The following is a 26125-nucleotide window of genomic DNA, read 5'->3' as shown; positions in this document are numbered from 1 at the left end:
GTGAAAACAGTTTACTAAGAGTTTCACGGTAAGTTTCTGCAACTAATAAAGCTGGAGTGTAAACACACAACTACAATCAGAAATATTAAAATATTTTCTTAAATTTGTAAATACTTCCAGCTGAAAAACAGTAGCATGCTAAAATTTTCCAGTTTTCAAAAAGGAGAAAGTTGTGCTTATTTAAGTAAGTACGCACATTTAAGTAAATACCTTAATTTCAGCACTCAGGAGGTTGACTCAATAGGACAACTGAACATGAGTCCAAGGCCAACCTGGGCAACATAAAAAGAACACTCCCGCAACGTCTCTAGATAATACCTAATTATGAGGATATTTCATCATTATAAAACTTTTGTAACAGTTTTCCCCATAGTCTATGAAGGCAGGCAAAATGAAATTCAATCCTCTTTGAAGATTTTTAGTGTAGTAAAAAGCAAAAGTGTTTTAGAAGAATATGCAAGTGGAGGTTCACCTTCCATCTCAGACTTCAGGTTCCTGAGCAAGTGCTGTATTGATTTTTAGCAATATACATGGTCAGTGCATGCTGTTCCCTTTGTTATGTTTTTTTTTTTTTTTAATGCCCTTCAGGAAATGAGAAAACGGTTTTGTAACTCCTCTATAATTAAAATAGTTCACATTTTAATGACAACATTCCACAGGGGCCTTACAAGCCGTTCTTTACGGTTGTTTACATAGTGAGAAAATAGTGCAGCTTGTGTAAATTCTCATGATAGTGGCTATGGAGTTCTCTATTAAACTAGATCACTCTTAGGGTTTATTTGCTACTATAGCCTAAAAGTAGAAACACTTGTTCCCACAGAAGCACACATCCACTTTAACATCCTACATCTGAAGTCAAGGTCCAAGTGGAGTTTTCTTACTCTACCATGTAAATGGATAATCACAGATTCTTGTACAAGTCATACTGAAATGCATGTGATTTTGGTGCATTTCCCTGGCACTCCCCCGGAATTGTGACTGTTTTCCCCTACCGACTTTTAATTTGTATCCAGTGATATTTTAGACCAGATTTCTTTTTGTTCAGACCATCAGTTCAGCATTTTTAACTTTATTTTGTAAGCTTGTCTAGTGATTTAAAACACACTCTTTGATCACTAATCAATATAATTCTTGTTTTTACTTTAGTGAAAAAATTGAGTGACCTTTGTTTTGTTACTTTTTTTTTTTTAATGTGAGGACTGACTGAGACTATTTTCTAAATAAAGAAACATACACATAAAAAGGAGTACTGGTAACAACTATTTTATAAATATGTGGCTGTATTTTTCTTCACATCCAGCAAATGTATTGAATAGAATTCAGATATAGTCTTCCCAGACTCACACAGTTTCAAGATTTCCTAACACAAATTTACATTGGTACCAAAATGGGCAAGATAATGAAGGCACAGGCTCACTTTGTATCAACAAAGGACACCAAACACAGTCGTGAGGCACTAATGACATAAGCATAGGACATCAATCAAAAAACAGCAAGTATTAAAGTCTTCAGTAACTTCTCTCCCTTTTACATTTGGCAAAATTCAGTCTAGATATTTTAATACCTCAGAAAGAAAAAATTAAATAAGAAATGGTGCATTAAATTTCAAGTTGCTTGTAATTACTCTTTAGAACTAAAAGGGATAAAACCAAAAAAAAAACACATTTTTATAGTCGTAGGTTACCCTTCCTTGCTAAGGATCGTGTTTGTCTGTGTAGAAATGCCAGCTAAAACTAAAGATTTAAGATAGTTGCTGACATGGTCCCTCAGTACTACTAAAAGATTGTTTCACAAAAACAACTATCTTGGTTTCCACTGTAAGGCAAATTTGATTATGTAAAGGTGATCAAAAAGGTTTAAAGGGAAGGATATATTCTAGCTTCCCGGTAAGGAAAAAAAAAAAAAAAAAAAGTATGTATTTAGACTGCAGTGGCAAAGAAATAACTTTGAAGTTCAAGTTCCTCTCCTCTGCGTCTGCAAACTAAAAGGAGAAACAGTTGTTTTAATTACCAATGACCACATCACTCATAGGACATACCAGTAGCTAGTTTCACCATCTTAGAAGACTGCAACACAATATAAAAACATCAGCTTTCACTTACATGTGAGTGTGCAAAATAGATATGCACTTACAACCTCCCCATTGCAAACATGTCAAAAAAGAACAAAAGCAAAGCATCATTATGGGATACATAACTGCTTGCTTTCTGTGGGTCAATACCACCTCTTTCCAAGATTAGATGTGGCAGGCAGTGGAGCATGCCACTTTACAAGTAAGCCTAGGCCTACAGCTGTAGAGATAACATGGAAATATTTCAGCCTATAGGCAGTACTTCTTTTTAAAGGTTTTCTTAGAAAATTAATTTTGATAGCATTTCCCAAGCCCTTCAACTACAAACATTTTGATAATTTCTCCCTTTTTTTTCTTTTTTATTAAAATCTAACAAGGTTTGGAAAGCTACTTCCTTCCAAGTGTCAGCAGTATGGGATCTGATACAACATTTGTTCACAATTGTTACTTTTCAGCAATTTAGTATTAAATCTCTGCATGCTTGAAAATTATAAAGAAAAAGAAGACTTATAGAAAGATCTTAAGTTTGATGGGTTTGGTGGGTTTTTTTTTTCTTTCCTTTTTTTCTCTTCTCTTTAAAAACAATCTCTATTCACTTATGACACCACAGTATGTAATATATATGTATAACTATAAAGGTCATTTCCATGCTTATTACATAAAAATAGCTATCAGAAATGTCAATCTATCATTATCAGCTGATACGTATCCAACTCACTATAGAAGAGAAAAGAAAACCAAAAAAAAAATCTAAAGTGATTAAAGCTTACAATTCAATTTTTTTCTGTTTTTTGTTTTTTCTGTTTGTTTGTTTGTTTCTTCCCTGCTTGTCTGACATTTTTTGGGTGGTTTGTCTGTGGTTTTCTGTGTCTGATTCCCAGATTAATGGCCTCCAAGTAGATTTGAGAGGAAGCCCGAAGGCTTCTTACTGTGCTGGGCTTCTGCGTCTTGGTCTTGAGTTAGTCCCAATTCACTCTCGATTTGCTCTAGCTCTGCCTGGTCAAGCAGTTCAAAGTCATCACCTTCTTCGGTGTCTGTGTCCTCTCCCATAGTGGGTGCAGCCTGAGCAAGGGCCTGCTGGGCCCCTTCTAGCTGGTCTTTGATGACAGCACTCATTGCAGCTGTGATGACGTCCCCAGCCAGGTTGCTCATCAAGTGAAGGGCTTGGTCACTGTTCAGAGGAAGCGAGAGGCCAGCTGCTGACGGCCCGCCTTTGCTTGGTCTGTGACCAGCGTCCAGCTGCTGTTTTCTCCTCCTGAGCTCAGCAGGTAAGCCAAGGCTTAACTCGTCTTCTTCATCATTTGTTCCCGTGCCGTTTTCCAGAGATGGGAAATCTGAAAGATCTCGAGAGAAAACTTCCTCGCTGGGCCGATCAAGATCTGTAAAATGTGTCACAGAAATACGTGCATAAGTGCCAGAAAACATATGAAGTAAGAGCTATCTAAAATGACTTTGACCTGAAGCCTCGGAGCAACTTGGCATTCACCGAGCTTCCTCAGTCTACCAGAATCATTTCAAACCACATGTTGGACTTCTATGCAAGCAGATAAATACTATATGTTCTCCCTGTACCTTTGGCTCCTATTCCATGAGAGAGTGTATGCAAGGACAATCAACTTTGCCTAGTTTTGATGTTTCTGATATACACTGTCCATTTGTTTGGACTTAAAAATTACCTAGGAGACACACCTTTGGACCTGTCAGTGAAGATGTTTCCAGAGAAGTTTAATGGGGTGGGGGAGCACCACACCCTGACTGTGTTCAGCCCATCTCAGGAACTAAGGCCTTGGACGGCCCTGGATAGAATAAAAGGACGAGAAAATGAGGAAGCAAGCTGAGCACCAGCATGCATCTATATCTGCTTCCTGAATGCAGCTGCAATGTGACCATCTGCCTCGTGTTCTTGCCACTATAGCTAGAATAGCACTCACCACCATGCTTTCTCCACCCTGATGGGCCCTACCCCTAAGCTCTGAGACCAAGTCAAGTCTTTTCTGAGTTGCTATTATGGGTCTTTGTCACAGTAATGGGTAAAGTAACTAATATAGTGTTAATCATAATAATTCTATCCTTCCCTGAAGATGGTAACCATCTTAAGCCAAAGAAGATATATATGTTCATGTAACAGGAACCATGCCACAATATTTTTAAGGTTCACACATGCTATAGCAACTCTCCGTAGTTCATTCACTTTTTAATCCAAGCACTATTCAGTTGTGCAAATATTCCACATTTATTTTATTTATCCATGAGGCGATTGACAAAATTTGAGTAGTGGTTACATGTATGCAGTGCTAATAAAAGAGAATCCAGGAACATCAGCTTACCATCAGATGTGTCTGTCTGTGGAGTGTACCCCTCTGAAAGGTTGAAGGTCCCATTATCAGTCCAAGATACTTCTGACACATCTGTGTCAGATACAGATAACTCTTTGGCAGCAACTGTGAGGCTAATCTGTGTCAATAGAAATACCAGTTGCACATTTTAAACTGAAGAAAGCCCTTTAAAGAGCCTGCAATAACTCCCTAAATTTTAAAACCAAAAAGCAATGAGCACTTTCTTTTGAGATTATCCAACCACCTTGTAAAACAGGATAACCCATGTTATAGACAAATCTGTTAGAACATTATTAGGACAATCATCTTACTTTCTGTAAATAAATGGCCAAACCAAACAGAAACCGATTAACCAAAAATACCTTAGGACAAAGAGCTGAAAAGTCTAATTCACTATCATCCTTGTGACTTTTTTCTTTATCTGCATCTGTTGAGGGGGAGAAGAAAAAGAAGTACTTAGTTTCCTTCCAAGCTTAGAATATGGTGCATTTATTTTAATGTATAATCTCACATCCACCCATACATTCTAGCTCTTCCCTGTAATTGTTTGTCCCAAAGAAGCTTCACGTATTTGCAAGCAATTGCTTTCCAGGGGAAATGATGGACATCTGTGTTCTCATAGCACTATCCAGCAACAGCTGCACCAGCAGCCTTGGGGACTCTGTGGCTCTCAGCCACCATCCTAGACCTCCTGAGTCAAGAGTCTGTGGCAGGGCCCATACTCTATGCTGCATGCTGCCTCCAGGCCATTCTGGTACATACTACAGTCTGGGAAACTCTAAAGCCATGGATGGATGGACAGACAGGCAGGCAGACAGATAGATGATGGATGGATGGATGGATGGATGGATGGATGGATGGATGATATATATAATCTTAATCTTTTAAAGCCACACAGGAACCATCCCCCCTTTCTTTCCCTTACTTAGTCCCCTCTTACACTTCCCTCACCCCTGAATTTTCCATAATCCAACCCAAATAAAATAAAGTGCATCATAAATAATGACACAGAGTTGCTGAGGCCCTTTCTCCTTCCTCACCAATGTGTGTATCTTGTGATCTGTTTATGTGTTAGTCCTTTGACAGTTTCATATGTGTGTAATGGATTTTAATCCTTCGCCTCCCTATCACCCTGACTCATCTCCCATTCTTCTGATGAAGCCCGCCCTCTCCACATGTCTCCTTGCTGTCACTGTGTGTGACCCCTGAGTTCAGTAGGGTTGCCCATGTGAGCAGGGGTAGGAGGTAATCTATTGAAACATGGGCAAAACTACTGTGTGCTACATTACTGAAGGGAGTGACAGCCTCCCGAAGCCACAGTTAACTGCGGGAGCTCATGAGCCCAACCCTTCCAGGGTAAAATGCTGACAGGCACAGTCTTGTGTACTTCCTGTGCAAGGTACCTGTATTTAACTGAGTTCGTGAATGCTACGTCATATCCAGGAGACACTGCTGTGTCCCCCAACCTCTGACTCTCAAAATCTTTCCGTGTCATTAGGAACATGCACAATGTATATTTTAAAACTCAATTTATTTAACTGTATGTTTGAGAAAAGAATAAAAGCCCATATAAGAAAAAACTACACAGATTACACTTTGGGGGTTAGCTTTTACAGTACCACCGAGTAAAAGTCTCATTTCACACGTAGAACTAATATTCAAACTTGACCTACCAGATCTCTCACGTTTCTTCTGGTTAATATATTCTCCAATTCCAAAATCTAGTTTCAATAGAATGGACTTGATTTTGCTGTATATTTTTTGTCCAATATCATTACATTTAAACAGTGGACACAAGAAAGCAAACAGTACTGAAATAGAAGAAAATAATGAAGGGTAAGGTGTTCGTTTTGAATGCTTCAATTTTAGTATTTTACAAGATACTGTTTTAACACACACACACACACACCATACTCACAGCTATTGTTTTTAAACTTGGAATTAGGTGGACTTTTTTTCTACTTAATTATATGTCTTAACATTTTTTAAAAAAGATATAGCCCCTTTTCTCAACTAAAATATTACCTTCATTTATTATTGCCATTTACCATGAGGAAGAAATTTCCTATTGTTAGCTTCTTTGCAGTGATACTGGGGTGGTGCTACACCGGTTTGCTGGACTTGTAGTTGAGCTCAGTGCAAACCAGATAATGTCTTGCTCCTATTCTCCTTTGCCAGCACTTTTCTCACTAATTCCCTATGTAATGGGGATCAAGTCAGTACTCTAAGTTCTATTTGGAAGACCGAACTGAGCTCCAGCCATTTGTTCGGTGTGTCCTGCATTAGGAATACAAAAGAAAGGAAGCTAGCAACACTGGCTGCACTGCATTTTCAGTGTTTGTTATTTTGTTGTTTTGGGGCAGTGTCCTCTCTTATTCAGTTATCCTTAGAGCCCAGTGAATCTCAAAAGCCAGCGTAGAAAAGGAAATGTGAGGTTAGCAGCCGTACTACCTAGCTGAGAGGTAACAGCACCAGATTTTCGTGTATTTTAGAAAAAAAAAAAAAACAATATTTAATTTGAAGATCTTTTTAGGGTTGTAATTCACATATAACAGATTACATATAAAGTCCATAATTTGATAAGGTCTGGCAAAGAGTCCTTGAAACAATCAAGATAGTAAACAGTTTACTGCAAGCAGTATCCTCATGTCTTTATTAATCCTTCCTTTTTGCCTCTAGCCTCTCCCTGACCCCACCCAACTCATCCCCAGCCACCACTGATATACTTTTTCACTAACCATTATTTTGAACGTCCTGGAATTATATATTAATAGAACTATATGGTGCATGCTCTGGCTCCTCCCATTCAGCTTAATTGCTTTGAAATTTATCCATAGTATTGCATGTACCAATTTCTAGTGCTGTGCAATAATCCATGATATGGATATTGAACAGTTTATCCATGTCTCTGGGAGGCTCATATGAATTGTATTCCTTTGTGCTACTCAAAACAAACCTGCAACAAACACTTGTGAATAAGTATTTGCAGAGATGTAGCCATATGTTTCTCTTGGGTAAATAATTGTGGGGCAGTCAGCCATAGTTTTCTTAGATGATTGCACCATTCTACCTACCTACCACTAACAAGCAAGAATTCAGGTTGTTCTGTATCATTTCTTACTTGATATTTCTGGCAGAGACATAGTGGTATCTTGTTGTGATTTTATCTTTGGTGCCACAGAACATGCATGAAGGCAAAAGTGCAGGTATATGTGCAGAGAGGAGCATATTGCTTAGTTATACATGCAATTGTATAATTTAATATTGTTTTTATAATCCTGTATTTTACATCTGTTCTCCAAACTTTTTACATATAAATGACAAGTGAAATGTCATCTATGGAGTGTCATTGTTCAATAATTCAAAGCACACCTTTTCTCTTCCAATCTACAGAAGATCTGATAAGCATTAATGATGCCATACATGTCATACACATTAGGAAAGCACTCTACTATACTTACACAGTAGGTAGCTGAGTATGACCCCAGGAATGTAACTTCCCAAGATTGTAAAAAATGTGCACACACTGCAGACCAGGAGACAAAACTAGAAGTAACAGAAATAGCATGGGACAGTTAAAAACAGCAAGACACTGTAGAATACATGCATGATATATATCTATATATGTTCTATCATATATGTCACACGTTTCTCAAACAGCACTCTTTGTACTTTGAAACACTAAAGAGGCATTTTAACACTTCATAACAATCAATTCGCAAGCAGAGGATCTAATTCTGGCACTAAGAATGACAAGTTCTCGTACTCTGACCTGTTGATGTATCACTGCCAGGTGCAAGAGACTCAAATAGTAACATGTCCCCAGCAACAACTTTGTTCAGCCTCTTAAGTAAATCTGCACTTCGAACTATGACCATAAAACCATTGAAATCCAGAGACAGGTCAAAGCATGCAATAGAAGTGGATCTGACGGAGTTTGTTCTGCTGGCAAACCTCTGGCATAAATCTGTGAACATCATAATCCATCCTAACATCCACCCACATCTAGGCTACCTCAAAACTAAATGCTAAATGAAACGGAACATCTGCAGTGGCATCTAATACTCTTCATTCACTCTGTCAATCACAAAGCAAAGAAAAACAAAAAACAAAACAAAACAAAACAAAAAACAAAAAAAAAACCAAATCTTTGGTTCTTAAGAATTTTAGAGCAATCTGTGGGAAACTGTCCCAATTCACAGGAAAGAAATCAAGACAGAAAAGTTTCTTTTAAGTCTTCGCTTGCTTTTTACAGTCTATGTAGACTATCTACTTTTCATGCATTATTCTAAATGGAAGTACTGAATTAAAGTGCCAAGCAAATTCACTGGAGGGACAGGGTTTTCAAAAAATAGGGAGACACACATCCCTGGCCAAGAACTAATTAAGAGAAAGAATAAGGACTCTAAATTTCAGGTTAACAAGTATCTAATTCCATTTGGCTAATAAAGAGTAGGTGAACACATGGAACAAAATTAAGAGCCTGATTCAGAAAAAAGCACTGTAGTGGGATATTCACTTTGTCTTCTTCTGTGGCACTGACCACACCCATTGGGAGGTGGAGCCAGGGACGGAAGTGACAGGGTTTCTAGGTCTGAGGAGGAGCGGGGAATGCAAGCCGCAAGGGGACAGGAGGACTGCTGGAGGAATTCTTGGAAGCAGGAACCTGTTGGTGTCCCATGTCTATGTTGTGAGTTATTTCTCCCTGAATAAACATCTCTTCGGCCTAATTGTTTATCCTGATCCTTAATAAACCACGATAAAGCATGGGTCCTTGAAAAAAAATATGGAATTCTAGAAATGAAATGTCAGAAGTTGAAGGAAGAAATGAGACAGTAAAAATATAATCAAACACTCAGAAGCTGGCTTTACAAAAGCATTTATCACCTGTATTTTGCAACACCATCACCTTTAACTAAGGGCCTTGGGGCACATTAATGTAATTCAAAGCAGACATTTTAAGTTCAGAATCTTCTGAAACCATATATTATGCCATGTTGGTCGAATGAGCACTAAAATCCATCAACCTCCATAGTGTATCCATTCTATCATTGACCATGGTTAAAGAAACCCTTACAAATACAGCACTGACAGTTTAATAGGAATGATGCGTTCCCAAGGGCTGCTCTATTGCTTAATATTGGTGAAGTTATGAGACTGCCTTACATAGCACATGCGGATCTTAACACTGACATTTCTAGCTCTCCCTTCCAACTCCTAGTGGATAATTTAATCTTGAAGGCAGTGCTGGATCCAGCACAGTCTGTTGATGGCCCTGCCCCTCACTCAAATAAAGCTGCAGATTCCAGTCATCAAAGTGTGCATTCCTTTATAAAATCCCTTTCATCACTGGAGACTCTTCCCTGAGAGGGTTGTTATCTCAGTCAGATTTAAAAAAAAAAAAAAAAAAAAAAAAAAAAAAAGCTGGTAACAAACACAAAAAATCCCTCACTCCAGTTGTGTAACCACAATGTATGTTTTTGCCAAAGCTTGTTTGGTTCTTCATTCTTTCTCTCTTTTGTTACTTGGGGGTGGGAATCTTGCAGTATAACCCAGGCTGACCTTGAATTCATGATCATCCTACCTACCAGTGTTGGGATTACTGTGATCTACCACATTCAGCAAATTTCCTTAAAATGAACCAAACCAGAATGGCCACTACACTCTTACACTGCAGGTGAGACTCGATTCCCTCTGAAACCCTAAAAGAACTGTATGTTTATCTCAACTGCCTTTCGATTTTGAACTAGATCTCAGATGCCAACCAAAGTTCTAAACAACACCCCTTCTGTTCCCTTTCTGCTTTAAGTTTGGCAAAGCCCAATCACAATTCCTTCCAGGAATGAGCCAAATTAATCCGTACAAAATAGAAATGCTTAAGAGTTTCACATGTGGCCATGTCTCAGTGTTGCTGAAGCCAGCTCTTTTGCTATACAGTATGTTCAAATTAGAGAGTCTTTACCAGCTAAAACAGGTCACCTCATTTGTTCCCGGGTTACACTGAGGATTTCAAAACTTGCCTTGCCAGGACTCTGCTGTTTAAAAAGAGACATTTCTTGAAGAAATATGCTGAAATTCATCCATGATTCTGCAATGCAGTGGCTCAGCCTGGGCCTTTCATCTGGTTTGGAATTGATAACTTCCCAGCTAGAGAGAGAGAAAAAAAATGCAATTGAATGTCAGCAACGATAACACCAACACCAGTGTGTATCCACTGAACACTCACGGCTTCAACAGGTAGTTATTGGAGAATACTGTTGGCTTCGTCATGCTTTTGAGTTCCAAGGGATAAACGAGCCAGATACCCAACTCAAAAGACATGGATCCCAAGGGAAACAATGAGACACACAGTTCATTGTCTGATTACAACATGGGAAACGTTAGGGAGGGCAGGGCTGGGGCTTTAGGGCATGTTTTCTAAAGAAGTCGTTTTCTAGCTCAGATCTGGAGTGAATTAGCACTTCACTCCAACTGTTGACTGTAGACCACCACAGTGTATGTAGAGATCCTAGGATGGGGAAACCTGCAAGAACTATCCTGTCTAGCCTCAGTGTGGCACCAGGGAAGTGAACCATGAGAAAAGCAATATATAAAGTTCATGGGGAGAAGGCACAGCTCATGCTGGGCCTTGAAGTGCTTGTTGCAAGCCTAAATACTAAAGACAGGAAGCCACAGCACGTTTAACAAAGTAGGGACACTGGACATATAATTATTAATAACCCAATGTGCTTTCAATATATGTGGTAGCTTGGCCAACTCTAGAAAAAAAATGTTAATTCAATGATTTCTCACAGTAACCCCCCTTTTAATTTTAAAAACAGATTTAGTATGTATGGGCATATATATGCACTTGCACGGAGTGGATGTGCAAGCCAGGGCTCAACTTTGTAAGGTGTGTTGTCTGGGAGGATCGCTCCCAGGTTGCCAGGGTTGGCATCAGATGGCTCCATTGCTGAGTCAGCTCACCAGCCCAATCCTCCCTATTTTTATGAAGTATCCTTCCCCAGTCATCTCAAATGTGTTGAACGTGATACAGAGACTGGCAGTGTGCCATGCCCTTGCCCTTGCCCTTGCTTTTTCACAAGAATCTCAACGACCGGACACTAGAAACATTCCAGAAAGAAGATAATGTGTGAATTACACCGCTCTATGAAATGACAGCGACATCAATCTCTGGTACACAGTCTCACATACATTATGTGTGAGAGAACTTGGTCCTACTATGTGGAAGGTTGTGACATCGCAGAACCATGGACATACAATAAACACATTCAGTGAAGATGCCAGCAAAAGGCATCAGTTAACTGTCAGGGAAGGGCTTCCAAGCAAGACTGATATCTGGATTCAACCCCAGTGGCCCCAAAGCAAAATGGCCTTGGCTCTTAGTGCTCAACTACAGGGAAATTATGTACATAGAGAATAACAGGATATGCATGCTTTGTTAGTACTTTTAATAGTAATTTTTAAATTAATTTAAAAATTTTATATAAGATTTGCTGGTCCTGATGATACAGTCTTGTAATCCCAGCTAACCAGGAGGCTGAGACAGGAGAATTTCAAGTCAATGAATGCCCTATGTAGGATAAAGAGTAAATTTAAGGCCAGCCCAGACAACTTAGTGAGACTATGTCTCAAAATAAATAAGTAAATAAAGACTCATGTTTTGTTCCCAGAACCCACACAACAGCTCACAACCATCTGGAACTCCAGTTCCAGGCATCAACTACCTCTTCTAACCTTCACGGGTGCCAGGCATGCATGTGGTCCACAGATACACATGCAAGCAAAACACATACACATACGCATACACATAAAAATAAGATTTTAAAAACAAATTAGACAGTGATTATTATATCTCTATAGTCTCCAAGTCAGTCAACCATTAATTTGTGCCAACACAATTTGAATGGGTAACATAGAATTACACAACTTGGAATGAAGTCAGACATAATGTCAGTTTTTCATATTCCTTCATGTTACAGATGTAGAAAATTAAACCCACCCAAGCTGCCTCACCTACTTAAGGACAGAATCAAGACCTCAGAACAAGATTCCTGGTTTCCAATACAGTTCTACTTAAACAGTGCGACTCTTCAAACAACAAATAAATTCATTGCTATCCTTAAAAACCATGTTATTATTGAGAATAGGGAATATTCCTTGTTTCCCCAATTCCAAGAATGAAAAGAGCTGTGATTGACCAACACCAGTGTGGGTTCATGCAAGACCAAGCCTTTCCAGGAAAGCAGAGTATGCCATGTGCAGAATCCAACACTCAGCGGAAAGAAACTAAGGCCCATGTGTGGTGCTGGCGGTTGTTTAGCACAAATGACGTCTGCACACAGAGTTGCTCCATCACAAAACTCTAGGTTTTCTTAGAAAGCCTGGGAAATACTCTCTGTGAATACTGGACAAAGTTTAGGAAACCTCTTTCCCATGGCTGTCTCGCCACCATCTTTGTTATTACTGGATATGCAAGGCAAGACCCAGCCATCACACAGGGAAGTGAATAGCACATTAGCCTTCAAAGCACTTTGAGATTTTAGCAAGTTCTTAACCAAAGACTACATGCCATCTGTGATGAAGGCTCCTCAGAGGGAGAGAATTTAGTTGCCCCCAGTGTCACTGTTGGTAGCTCAGACGGGACACACAAACTCAAAGGAAAGTAATGTCCTCCACGTGTTGTACTTCCCTCCCAATCTTGCATCCCTTGGGCACTGAGCCAGTGGCATACACCCTACAGCCACTGAATTGCCACCCATGGTTCCTCCCAGCCTCAGTGACCCATGTTCCTCAAGCCTTTAGTCCTAGTTGTTTATGTCACTGCACAGATCCCAGTCCCCTGGAACCCACACCAGTTTTCAGAGAGGCCTGTCCCTACAGTCTGCTAATCTTCCCTTCTCAAAAGAGGAGGGTGTGACTCAATGGCATTTGCATGTTTCCCTTCCAAAGAAAATACTCTGGTGTTTTGGGACAAGTGACATTCTACAACCAAAATGATCAAGTTACTGATGAACCCTTAGCCCCAAAGTCCTTTGTCAACAGCTGAAGAATCTGTGGCTTCCCCTGTAAAGATAATATGATGGCTCATTGGATAATAAGCAGCCCCTTTATCAGCAGGAAGGAACTTTGCCCTGAAAGAATTTCAAGCCAATATCCCTACTTCTGCATCCATGGGTTTGTTGACTACAACTAGTAATGCTTGCTGTGTTGAGGTCCATCCTTCAGAGTCTTCATTGGGTGTGCCTGGTACCCGAGTTACTGAAATGGGCCAGGGCCTCATTTGAGAGAAGATTCTGAATGAGCAGTTTGGGAGAAGCTCAGAAATTTCCACAGGTAAGAGTCCAGGGCACTTCTGAGTCACATGTTTTTTATCCTAAGAGTCATTGTGAGCAAATTATGTGGAATTTCTACTACACACACACACACACACACACACACACACACACACACACACGTTTGGGTAAGATGGTGTGTCAGGGGCACATTTACTCCCTTCCCTAGGCATTGGGCGAAGGAGAGCAGCATTAAGAACTAAGAATCCGAGGATTGCCCAGTTCCTCCTCTTAAGAGTTTCTGAGCCCCAGAGTAGATGGGATCTGCCACCTCCCTGAATTGAGGGTAGCGTTTGTAGGCCAAAGAATGGGTGAATAGAGTGCTACCCAGAAGGAGGGGAGCACTCAGTAAGTCTGCAGGGAACCCCTGAAGTTTCCAAATGATTGATTGATAGCTGCACTTGTGACATCTCACACACCAGAAAACGTCTGTGAGGAAGGCCTAGAAAAACCAGCGTCTGTGCCAAGAAGACTCCTTATCCCACCAATGAGACTAGAAAAATCTCAAAATCCACAGTTGTTTACAGAGTACTCAGCTGGGTCCTGGATCAAAAGCCAGGAAAATTATTTGAGCAAAACACTGCCCTTACACACAGGCTCCAAAGGGTTACACTAACTCAAAGTCATTCTATAGGTTTCAAAAAAAAAAAAAAAAAAAAAAAAAAAAGAAAGAAAGAAAAAAGAAAGTCAAATGGGTCTAAGAGGCTTTTTTTTAAACCTTTCCTGTGTGTCTTTTGCATAGTTTTATACTTTTCCTTTAAAATTATAGTAACCGGGATGGAGAGATGGCTCAGTAGTAAAGAGCATGGGCAGCACCTTCCCTAGAACCAGAGTTTAGTTCTAAGAATCTAGCTCAAGTAGCTCACAATTGCCTGAAATTCCAGTTCTAGCCTCTTTGAAAACCTGTGGTCATGGGCACAGACCCACACAAATAATCAAAAACAAGGTTTGAGGTTGTGTGTGTGTGGGGGGGGTTGCTTTTTGCTTTTTGTTTTTGGTTTATGATACATGATGTCATGTAGCCCAGGATGGCCTTGAACTTGCTGTGTAGCTAGACTAGTCTAGTACTCTTGGTTCCCAGACTTATACTTACAGCGTGCTGGAATTATATAGGCACATGTCACCAAGTTCAGGAAAAAGACCTACACTTAACCAGATGGGATTCTCACAGGCTGTCTGTGGCTTTCATGGTGCAGGACACAGTATTCTCCATTAGGGGGCTCTCTAAGATTAGGAAACCCAACACTCAGCGCTCCTTAAAAATAAACCACCATTCTGAAAGAGGGGACATGTGCTAGCATTTCCCCTCACTCACTGTGTCTGACAAGTAGCACTAATACTAAAAAAAAAAAAAAAAAAAAAAAAAAAGTTGCTGTCATTTTAAAAAGAGCAACATCTCTTGCTGTCAGTACTCTCCCTCTCTTTATTTCAGTGAGTACACAGCAAGTGTATGCATGCTGTGCTATTCTTGACTCTCCAGAGCCTTAGAAAGAGGAAGAAACTGAGAAACAGAAATATCTCAAGCTACTACAGAAAAAAAATTTTTGAAAACTAAGTTGGGGCTTGGGTAAGGGGAACAAACATATTAAATACTCTGTTATATACTTTATAGAATAAAATTGTAGCTGTGTGCTTATAGACATTTCCAAAGTAAAAGGTATAAATTCTTTCACATATTTTTAACTTTAGATTAAAGGCGATAATGGCCAAAGAGAATAGATTGGGAAGAGAGAAGAAAACCCTCACATGAACGTGTGTGTGTGTGTGTGTGTGTGTGTGTGTGTGTGTGTGTGTGCCTGCCCACAGGGGAAGAATATAAATGAACCTTGAAGGTCCAGTTGGAGTTCTTGGTACCGTTAGGACCAAAAGAAAAGAAGCAATGTGCAAAGCACGGCCATTCACAGAGGTCTCTGAGACTGAAACCCATTTCCTTTTGTATAAAGCTGTTTTTCTGTTTTATTTCTGGTATTTTTTTTTTCAGCTGAAATAATGAAAACTGCATGTTTTAAATTATGAGATAGACAGAACTATTACAAAGAATTATAGAATAAGCTTACACAGATTGGCAAGACTTTTTATTTAGGTAGCAGTTTTTAGTTGAAAAGGAGCCAAAGAGTTTGAATAATAATTCAAACAAATGCAATAAACCATTTCAAGTACTGGGGGTTATGGCAGCATGAAACTGCAACAGGCAACACCGTCCAGGGGACAAGCACTCTCCTGACTATTAGAAACTCAGTAACCTCATTTAATCATCACATCTGATTTCTTGTATCCTAGGTTACTGCTGAAGAAGTTGTGGACCAGATTCTTCACCTATGTGGCTCAAGGTCACAGAATTATTGGAATAGGAGTGACTGGCACAAGAAGTACACCATCCACACTGGAACATGCAGATCACTTCAGAGATGAATGGCAAAGGACATCCATCTCTAACTGCAAGCTAAATCAGTTCTTCTTGGGCCTAAGGCATCAAGGTTCCTCTTTCCCCTTCTAAGCGCATTCGCAATTTTGAAGCAGTCACAAGCAATCCTATAATCTGGGTCCAGCTTCTCCGACTAAATTACATCCTTTTGCATAATCATGACCATGGCTGCGGTCTGCTAATCACTCCATCAGCAATCGCTGTCTCAGATAATCTCCATGTGATTCCCTTCCCTCATCATAACACTGCAAGTCAAGACTGGTGTCTTGACCTCCATTTCACCCAAGAGAAAATGGGGATGAGGGTTTGAGGCCAAAAGATGTGTTACTGTCTGTCATGCAGTTTGTATTGTTTCCTTGCAGAAATTCTACTGTGATGGGTTTATGACCTTTAGAATGCTAGCTCCCGGTAAACTCTAAATCACATTACAGAATTTGTGGCCACTGTTCTGACCTCTCTAAGGCAGGCAGAGTGAGCCAGGGATATAGCTCAGTCCATACAGTGTGTGCCATACACTTTTCTGTCCACACACACACTTTTCTGGTAACTGTGTAAGTGTTTCATATTCACATATAAACCTGTGATCCAATAATAATCGTAAAACTTATATAGAAGATTCCTGGCAGGGCACTGTTAGAGACTATTTCACAGTGTGATTCTTGCTGTAGATAGGAAATGTACATTAATGTACATTTTTCAGAGAGTTAGCCATGTCATTGCCCTATGTGACAAACTTTTAAAAAAGGATTTGCAATAACTTGTCACCTAGCAACTGTGACAAACAGCTGGTGCAGCTCTCACACCTATAAATATGTCTTGGACTGCGGACCTCTCATTCTCAGCTAGTGACTCAGGGTCTCATGCTCTTTGCTATTGACCATCTGCTGATGCTAATTCCTGTTGAATTTTTCTTAGAAAGGTCAGTCAGGATCCAGTTACTGACTTTAACATCTTAGTGTAACGTGTCAGAATGTTTTTTAATCCTCTGAAGACATTCTATGCCCTCTATGAGTGAATATATGTAGGGGAAGGAACAAAATAAGAACAGGGAATGTCTCTCTCCACAACACTGAATTAGAGCCATGACAAAGCAAATGGGATGTGTCAACTACAGGATGAAACAAGCAAACTAGAGATTTAAAAATTACACAGCACTCAATTTGAAGCTTTCACTTTCTCAAACCAATTAGGCAAGGAGCAGCCTCTCCCCAGACCAGGGACAGAGAGGCACCAGCTGAGTGTCTGCTTTCCTATCAGGGAAGCTGAACCCCACCTTCTGAAGGCAACTTAAGTGTTCTGCCTACACACACACACACCTGCATGCACAAGCACACACACACATACCCACACATACACAGACACACAGAGACACACACCACACACACAGAGACACACACATACCACATACAGACATATACATACCACACACATACACATACATACCAGACACACACACCACACACATACCGACACACACCACACACATACCGACACCACATATACACAGACATACACATACCACACACATACATACCACAGACACACATTACACACACACCACATACATAGACACACACACATACATATCACAGACACACACATCATACACACACTCACACCATATACTCACACACAGACACACAAACTACACACACATACACACAGACACATGCACACTACACACACAGACATACATAGACATACACACACACACATATCACATACACACAGACATACACATACCACACACACACCACAGACACACACACACCGTGTGTTTCTCCCTCCCTATGTTGGAAAGCAGCAGGAATTGGTCACTCCCTAAGACCATCCTTCCCCATGTATCTCAAACTAAGCAGGGCCACTTTGGGGTGGGGAGGCATGGATAATCAAACCCGCCATCTAGAAGGGTGCTTTCTTCTGCTATGTGTGGTATTCTGTTCAAGTGCTGGAGGACAAGAAGCCAGCCGTTTTCAACACCTCAACTTTGGTTAGTGTTTAATAACTGAATGCTATAAGCCAAGGTCCTGAGCAAGATAATGTCCCTTACAAGAAGAGCAAGCACTTATTGAGACAGTACTAGTAGAAACTAAATCACCCTTCCTTCTTGAGTACCAAGGCCAAGATTTGATTCAATCACTTCACTGTTCCTAAGCAAGAAAGCATTTCCACCCTATCCTCAAAGGGCAGATCAAAATCAGAGTCAAGAAACAAGCTTCACGGAAAGCAAACCGTCATTGTGGAGCAAGCTTGCTAACTTCTCATCCTAATTGTGATCTGCAGTTTCCAACCAACTTACAGCCCGGAATTTATTGCAGTTGGGCTCAAAAGTAAATGCCCACTCCCTGCTTTTTGACCTTTGGTTTAGCTGTATGAAACCAGTATATATGTATGTATCTCAGAATTGAAAAAAAAAAGTTAACAACATAATTCTTAAATTTGCTCTTTAGAAACTGGACTTACTGCACTGCGCCTGAGAAATACATTACAGCCCAAACCCATAGAATTACTGAGTGATTCCAAAGTGTATCTAACATAAAAGCCAATGAAAATTAATTCTGATGTACATGATGACAAAGGTAGCCCATGGTATAACAAAACCCAGTGACTCTCATGCACAAGACAGATACCAACTACCAACTAACCTGTTGGATCATCTGGTCTAGGTCACATTCATTCCTTGGGCCTGAGTACATCTGCTTGTTTCTCTTTTAGGTAGGCCAGCAGTTGAACGACATAACCAGTAGTTTTTAAAAGAATGCAAGCAGAAAAATGACCACACTCTGACCAGTCATAAAAACAACTGCTTTTTTCAATATGCTATCTCTGCTTTGCTAAACCCAAGCAGATTCTGAAAATAACATGCAGTGCATGTGTTAATGGTAAATTAGCATTCTGTGGTACTCAAGGGCAGTATGAAGTGAAGATAGGTACACCATGAATTGGGGTGGGGATGGGGGCTGGTGTCAAAGGCACAACCAAGAAAGGATGATGAAAGGTGACATCTCCCAAAGCTGTCAGAGTCTGGAAAGAAGCCAATCCCTAGTGAGAGGTACTACAGTAAAACAAGACTATAAACATAAAGTTTTCCTGCCTGATGCAGAGGATGTTTCTACAGGAATATATTTCCTCACTTCCTTATACATACAAACAGCAATAGGAATTTGCCTATGAATGTAAAGGGCTAGACTTTCAGTGCATCTGAGTTATAATATAGAAGTCAGCATATAAATGTATATGAAGGGCTCCCTGAAAACAGTTATTTAAAGAGCCCAGCTACTGCCACATGGCCATGCATATTATTAATGTGACCCAGATTCCTTTTTAAAATGTGCACTCCGGAACGAAAGGGATTACAATATAAAAGAAGATTGGGACAGTCTAGGCTGAACCATACCAGTGACAGAGGTGCCTGTTCATCTTAGCTCTTTCATTCGTATAGATACTTCTCTCTGCCACCAGGGTTCTCAGCTGGTTCAAATTTCTGCCAGCAGCATGCAGGGGAACCACCACCTGCAATGTATGTGTGTGTGTAAAATGTCAAGCAGTGTATTGGAGATCACCTGCTAGCCAAAAGCATTTTCAGGAAATCACTTTCGCGATATCAGAGAGCATAAGGAGTTCATGTGTACGTGCCCACCAACCACGGCAACTGAGATGCCAGAGACCTCCCCGTTCCTCTTCTCCCTTAGGGGGCACTGTTTACTGGACATACCTGGTAGTGAAATGATATTAGATGCCTTCTGTTTGGTACACAGGCACATACAGATGCACAAACACAGAGATAAGAAAGAATAATTATTCTTCGTTCTATTTGTACACTGCATGTGCAAGATTGAAAAAAAATACAGAGAAATGGCTCTCTGATCAACCCCAATTACTTACTTTTCCTGGGTGAGAAGCCTCCAGAGGCACAAAAAATAGAATTACTGTGGAACATCCCTTTACTGAGTCTGGCCACCATAAGTGTTCCCACACATGCAACAGATCAGTTATAGGGTTTAAAGCATTTTTATCCTAACCTACTTGGGAACTCATGAATGTAGTCATTAATCAACTCACTGTTTTCAAAAGAGCTAGTGAAATTAGTGTCCCTTTAAGTAATTATGATAAAGGCTGTGAGAAGTGGGGACAGGTAGGTCTATAGTAGTATGGCTCTCACTAGGTAGGGTTTCAAGGGCTGACTATTCCAAACAGGGAATCTGGGCTTCTTTGCTATAAATAAGAAGCTGAACATAAGCCCAGAACACTATGGGAGTCAAAGGCAGGCATGGTCTACAGAGTGAGTTCCATCACAGGCTCCAAAGTTACAAAGAGAAACCCTGTCTTAAAAAAAAAAAAAAAAAAAAGACATTGATTTTTGGAACCATTCCTCCCCCACCCCAAAATATCTGTGGGCCTTGACTTTCATCCTTCCAATAACATCTGGAGTCTGAAGTAAGTGGAAACTGTATTCTTTAAGTCCTAAGTCTCTGAAATGGATATTTGCTTTCCTATGAAAATGGACTTAGAGCTTTATAATTAACTAGAGAGGGAAATAATATGCAATGCTAACAACACAGCTTAAAGCATCCCTGGTGATTCAAATGGGCAAGGACATCTTGGACAGTGGCTATCAGTGGCCCTTCAGGTACTATCACAATGTCAGATCTAAGACTCAGTGGTTCCCAGACAACAGACCTCCTAGTAGGCTGGCAAAAGGGCAAAACAATTTTACTTTCTGGTGTTATAAAGGATATTAAATTATAGCTGGGCGTTGGTGTTACACGCCTTTAATCCCAGCACTTGGGAGGCAGAGGCAGGCAGATCTCTGTGAGTTTCGGCCAGCCTGGTCTACAGAGTGAGTTCCAGGACAGCCTCCAAAGCTACACAGAGAAACCCTGTCTTGAAAAAAACAAAACAAATAAATAAATAAACAGGGTATCCTGTAATTGTCCTCACACCTCTTTGTGTCTATTGTTTTTGTGCTGGTAGTTGTGCAATTTAATGAAAACCACCGTAGTAAGAGAAGCAAAACAGTGTAATTGTGGCACATTCTGCTGGCTGTTCCCAAATCCTAGCTTTCTTCCTCGGGCAGCAGAATACTGGTTTCAGCTAGAACACAGCCACTAACACCTGACCTCTTTCCGTTATATTAGCTATAGCAATGTCTGTGGTTCTATCATGGAGTTAATTTAGAAATCACACAAGTGCTGGAAACACTTGTATACTCAAGTAGTGGTAGGCAAAAATTTTCTGTAAAGAGCCAGAAAGTAAATATTTACACCTTCAGTATATATTTAGTACATATTCATTTACATATTTGCTGAATATTTACATATTCAGTACATATTCAGGGCATATTTATATGGAAGAACATAGTAGTGATCCAATAAAACTTGATTTATAAAGCAGACAAAAGGATGGATTTTCCCCCCCCCATAAACCACAGCTGTCTACTAGCTCAGAGTGTCATGAGCTTCAGAAACATGGGCTACATATAAATGACCGATACTAACCAACCCAGCAACAAAACCAGGAACCGTGAAGATACCTGCTACTAGGACAGCCCTACTTACTGAGAAAGTACCAAGAGCTAAAAACTACACTAGTGCTTTATTCATGTTCTTTCTAGTCCTGACAACAATCTGATAGGTTGAGGGAGATGCTCCTATTTCCAGAAGACCAGCAGACAGCCAAGAAAAGTAGCATCTAGAGCAGAAGCCATCCCTTGCAGCTTTTGAGCCTTTTCTCTTCCAGATAAAAGACTGCTTCCCAGAAGTCAGATAAAAGACCATCCTGTAGCACACAGGAAGCAAAGTACATGCACTCCCACTATTGTACCACTGGCAAAGCAGTTCTGCCAGGTTGGCCATGTAACACATCGCAACAGCAAAGCTTAAAATAGCTCTTGTGCTAGAGGTTTATCCCGGCTTTAGCAAGGAGCCACCTAACCTTCAGCTTTGCCTGAGTTGTAACTGCCAAGGTCTTAAATGTTGGAGCCTTGGTAACCAATGAAGGGATGTACAAGCAAAGATAACCATGGAAGTCACTGAAAACTGACAGGGCCTTCCAAAGCTGAGAGAAAGAAGTGGAAAGCGTTGATTAATTGCTCTTGATTTTGCTTTGAGGCAAACATGTACCACTGCTTCCGACACATGGCTGACTATGTTAATGTGTTAGAGAACTCTTTCCAGAAACTGCCCCACAAGGCTTCATGATCCTCAGCAGAACCCCAAGCACTACTTCCAGTCTTTAAGAGTTGGCAAGGAAAATGAAGCTACGTGCCATTAAAATCTCAGTGCTAAGGACACAACAGCTCCCTTCGCCCTTCCCATCTCTTGTGAGAAGGGGGGCGGGGGGAGGTATCGGTTCTTTCCTTTCTTGTCAATGCCAATGTTTGTTGTATCTGAGATGAACTGCAAAGACCTCTTCTTGTTTCAGCCAGTCCATTAAATCTAGGTTTGTAATTCCTTTATCCAAGGGTTCATTTTATAATAAAATCTGTGTCTCAGGTTTCCCAAAAGAAACAAGTAGGTTCCTAAAAGCTCTTTTCCCCAGAATCACACGAAAAGAATAGGGCTAGTTACAATCTGTTCTGTTTACCCCATTATGGAGGGAAACACATCACGGGTGCGAGATCCAAGCTACTCCAGAAACAATGAATGTATGCTGCAGAATTTGATCCTTATGAAGATTTCTCAGCATGGTAGAAACTTGCATGTTCTAAGAACATAAGTACATTTTTTAATCCCCTCTACTAATCTAAGGGTGGAGCCTATAAATTTTATGGCATAACTTTGAGATGCCTCACTGGAAAATGGGTTTGTTTTCAAATGGAAGCACTTAGAAATTCAACTAGCTCAGAGTGAGATGGCATGTCCTGAGTCAGGAGGATTTGTACATTGTGCCTCTGTTCTGTTTACATAGCTAGCAAGGGACCCCATCACCACGGTAATTACTGTGTTATGTGCATTAACATGGGAGGGGGAGGGGGGTCTGCCCAGCTCTGGGAGCACCAGTCTTCACCCCTAAAACACTTGCATGCTGGGGATGGGAATGCAGAAAACTTTCATAACTCACTTTTGCCAGGCAGAAGGAACATTCTGGACTTTACCTCCTCCCATCACCTCTTTCCATATTAGGCACAATCACAGCCCTCCCTCCTTAGGCAAAGGATCTGCTGCAGTCTGGTTATGCCTCTTTGAGACACTACTACAGGACATGATGCCAAGTCTTTAATAGACCTGGCTGGTATTTTACCCAGTGAGCGAAGATTACTCCCTGAGCATACCAACTCTTCAAAGGCTAAAGCAGAAAAGAGAGTGTGGCTTGTCTGGATGATTCCCAGAGCCTCCTTTTAAGGTTGCTGTTTCATCTGTATCCCAAGGAAAGGGCTAACTGATCCATGAGAAGTCAAGCACCGCAACTGTCCTCCTAGTCATCATGTTCCTTATGTGTCTCCAGGGACAGCTGGGACATTCCTGCCCCCTGGTTTCCCAATTTCTGCACCAGAACACTTTGTGACCTAGAGGTACTCCAGGCATTGCTACATCCGGGGTTTGCCCCTTGCCTTTCTCAGTCTGGGATTCTGAGACAGCAGGTGTCTGAGGTCACTGAAGACATTAGAGGAGCAAAGAAAGATTAGAGTGAAGACAGATGCATGGATGAGACTCTGAGGCTGTGAAAGAAGGTGAATTTTAATAAAGTGTGTCTTAGGGTCTATGGAGACAGATCTTTCTCAGTTTCCACCCACCATCCAAGTCATTAGATGAAGCATTCCTGTCCAGACCAAACAGCCTGAGGACAATATTCTCTCATGAAATTATTTTTATTTCCCTCTTCAGTTTTCAGGGGAGTCACAAATAATCACTGAAAAAAAATTAAACAGTTTAAAGACTCAAAAATCCTTCCTCTGAGTTCCCCTCCCCCATTGATTCTTGTTATATATAAAGAATTTAGGATGCAGCAGGGCTACCCAAACATAGAAAACTAAAAATACACAGATCTTAATTGAAAGAGAAGTTTGGTAGCTGAAGAAAACACCAATTTTCAAAGCAACCCCTCTGCCCACAATGCTAGCACTCTACTTTTTCAAACTCCAAAATGAGGTGCTGTATTCAAATCCCTACCTTAATTAACTGATCTTTAGAATAGAACCCCTTTTTGTTCTCTAGTCTTAAGTTGAAAAATCAGGTGACTGAAACATATAATGTTCTCTGTTTTCATGTGCATTAAACTTGTGCATGCCCCATATTAGATTTTTGGGTACAAGATGCATTGTGTAACACACACAGTTTCACTCTGTCACCTAGGACATGAGTAGCAAAGCAGAGAAAGCTGCCTGAGGTCTGAGCCCGACCCTGACTCTTGCAGTTGGTACCTTGAACACAACCATGAAACCATGGAGGGAGGGAAGGGTGACCCCAGGAAGCTAAAGGCCTAGGAAGAGAAGAACATTTTTATGTCATGAAGAACACTCAGAAGTGAATTCCAACATCCTTACTGTCTAGAAGCCACATGAAATGTTTCTAGAGAGAATTTTGGTATCTCTAGGAGGAACCAGAACCAATAATTGTAGATAGGAAGTGATGGTTGTACTTTTTATTCACTGAAGAAAACCTTAAACTTTTTGAACTGGAAATAGGAATGAGAAAGTTCACAGTGCCACTAAGATGACACCAAACCAATGTACAAGATGAATATATATGTTGTGACTCTGAACCACTTCTGGAACTACTCATGGCCTTCTAAGATGCACTGTGTAGACATCTTGGCTTCCCTGACAATCTACAAATATGGTTAGCCCATCAGACCCATAGAATCTATGTCCAAGAATGAACCTACTCAGGCCAAACATATTTGGGGGAGAAAGGTTATAATTTCACTGAAGATGAGCAGGCTTTAGTGGAAAAGATATTCAGGCACCCGGTATTGAGGGTGAGAGGCCTTGGAAGCAATCTCTTGAGAGACAGCTATATTTCTCATTCTGTGGCATAACACTGACAGTCACATGGGCTTAAACAATTGTTAAAAAAAAAAAAGGGGGGGGATCAAGACAAGGGGAGCTAAACACATCCCTGGGAGTCCCATTCGAAACAGGAAGAACACATAAACCATCCAGACTAGATCCTCCAGGAACTCGCTGTAGAGATATGTGGAGAATTGAAGAGCAGATGAGTCTGCACCAACACCTTCTAGAGAAGGATGGCTTCCCATGTTCTGTCTGCCATTGGGATACACACAAGGGATAGACCACAGTGACTGATGTTTTTACTTGGCTGTGACCTACCTATTCAATGTTGCATAAGGGTGTATGTTACTTCCATATTATTTACTGCTTCTAGGAATTGAACAGTATGTCACTTCCACATTATTTACTACTTCCAGGAATTGAACAGTGCTCCTTCACACCTTTAGGGGAAGCACTAAGATCAACAATTAATAAATGGGACCTCATGAAACTGAAAAGCTTCTGTAAGGCAAAGGACAACATCATCTGACAAAGCATCAGCATACAGAATGAGAATTTTTTTTTTTTACCAATTCCACATCTCATAGAAGACTAATATACAAAAAAATAAAGAATTTATGAAACCAGATATCAAAAATTATCCAATTTTAAAAATGAGGTACATGTCTAATCATAATACTCTCAGTAGAGGAAACTCAAATGGCTGAGAAACACTTTGAAACTTTAGTAGGCAGTATATTTGTCCTCTCCCCTCAAATTGGGACTCTTGAGCCATTCAACTAATGTAACATGATAAGAATAAAATTGTGAAAGTTTCTGGGTCCAGGTCTTAAGGAAATGGCAGCTGATACTTCCTACCTTTCAATCTCATTCCCTATTTAGGAAGCCATAGTGCATGTCCCACCCACCTCATTTATAAATGGCACAATTAATTTCAATAATGACTAATATATTTGGGCAAATCCAATGGATGGGATGTTCTGGCAGGCATTTTAAAAACATTTT

At 40.4% G+C, this 26125-nt stretch overlaps 1 protein-coding gene across 2 annotated transcripts in view; it reads right to left on the bottom strand.

The window, feature by feature from the left end:
- Window positions 1-1247: 1247 nt before the first annotated feature.
- The window catches only part of Retreg1 (reticulophagy regulator 1), a 120802-nt gene continuing 95924 nt past the window's right edge, over window positions 1248-26125 (bottom strand). For both annotated transcript variants that reach the window (XM_051182586.1, XM_051182588.1), the window contains exons 4-9: window positions 10428-10554; window positions 7869-7953; window positions 6081-6218; window positions 4770-4834; window positions 4399-4525; window positions 1248-3450 (exon numbers count right to left, since the gene is read on the bottom strand). In XM_051182586.1, the coding sequence (XP_051038543.1) occupies window positions 2954-3450; window positions 4399-4525; window positions 4770-4834; window positions 6081-6218; window positions 7869-7953; window positions 10428-10554 (1039 nt within the window). In that variant the 3' untranslated portion in view covers window positions 1248-2953. The remainder of the gene's footprint in view (window positions 3451-4398; window positions 4526-4769; window positions 4835-6080; window positions 6219-7868; window positions 7954-10427; window positions 10555-26125) is intronic.

Source organism: Phodopus roborovskii, unplaced genomic scaffold (assembly GCF_943737965.1).
Source record: "Phodopus roborovskii unplaced genomic scaffold, PHOROB, whole genome shotgun sequence".
In the NCBI taxonomy this organism is placed as follows: Eukaryota; Metazoa; Chordata; class Mammalia; order Rodentia; family Cricetidae; genus Phodopus; species Phodopus roborovskii.
This window is presented reverse-complemented; position numbering and strand designations above follow the sequence as displayed.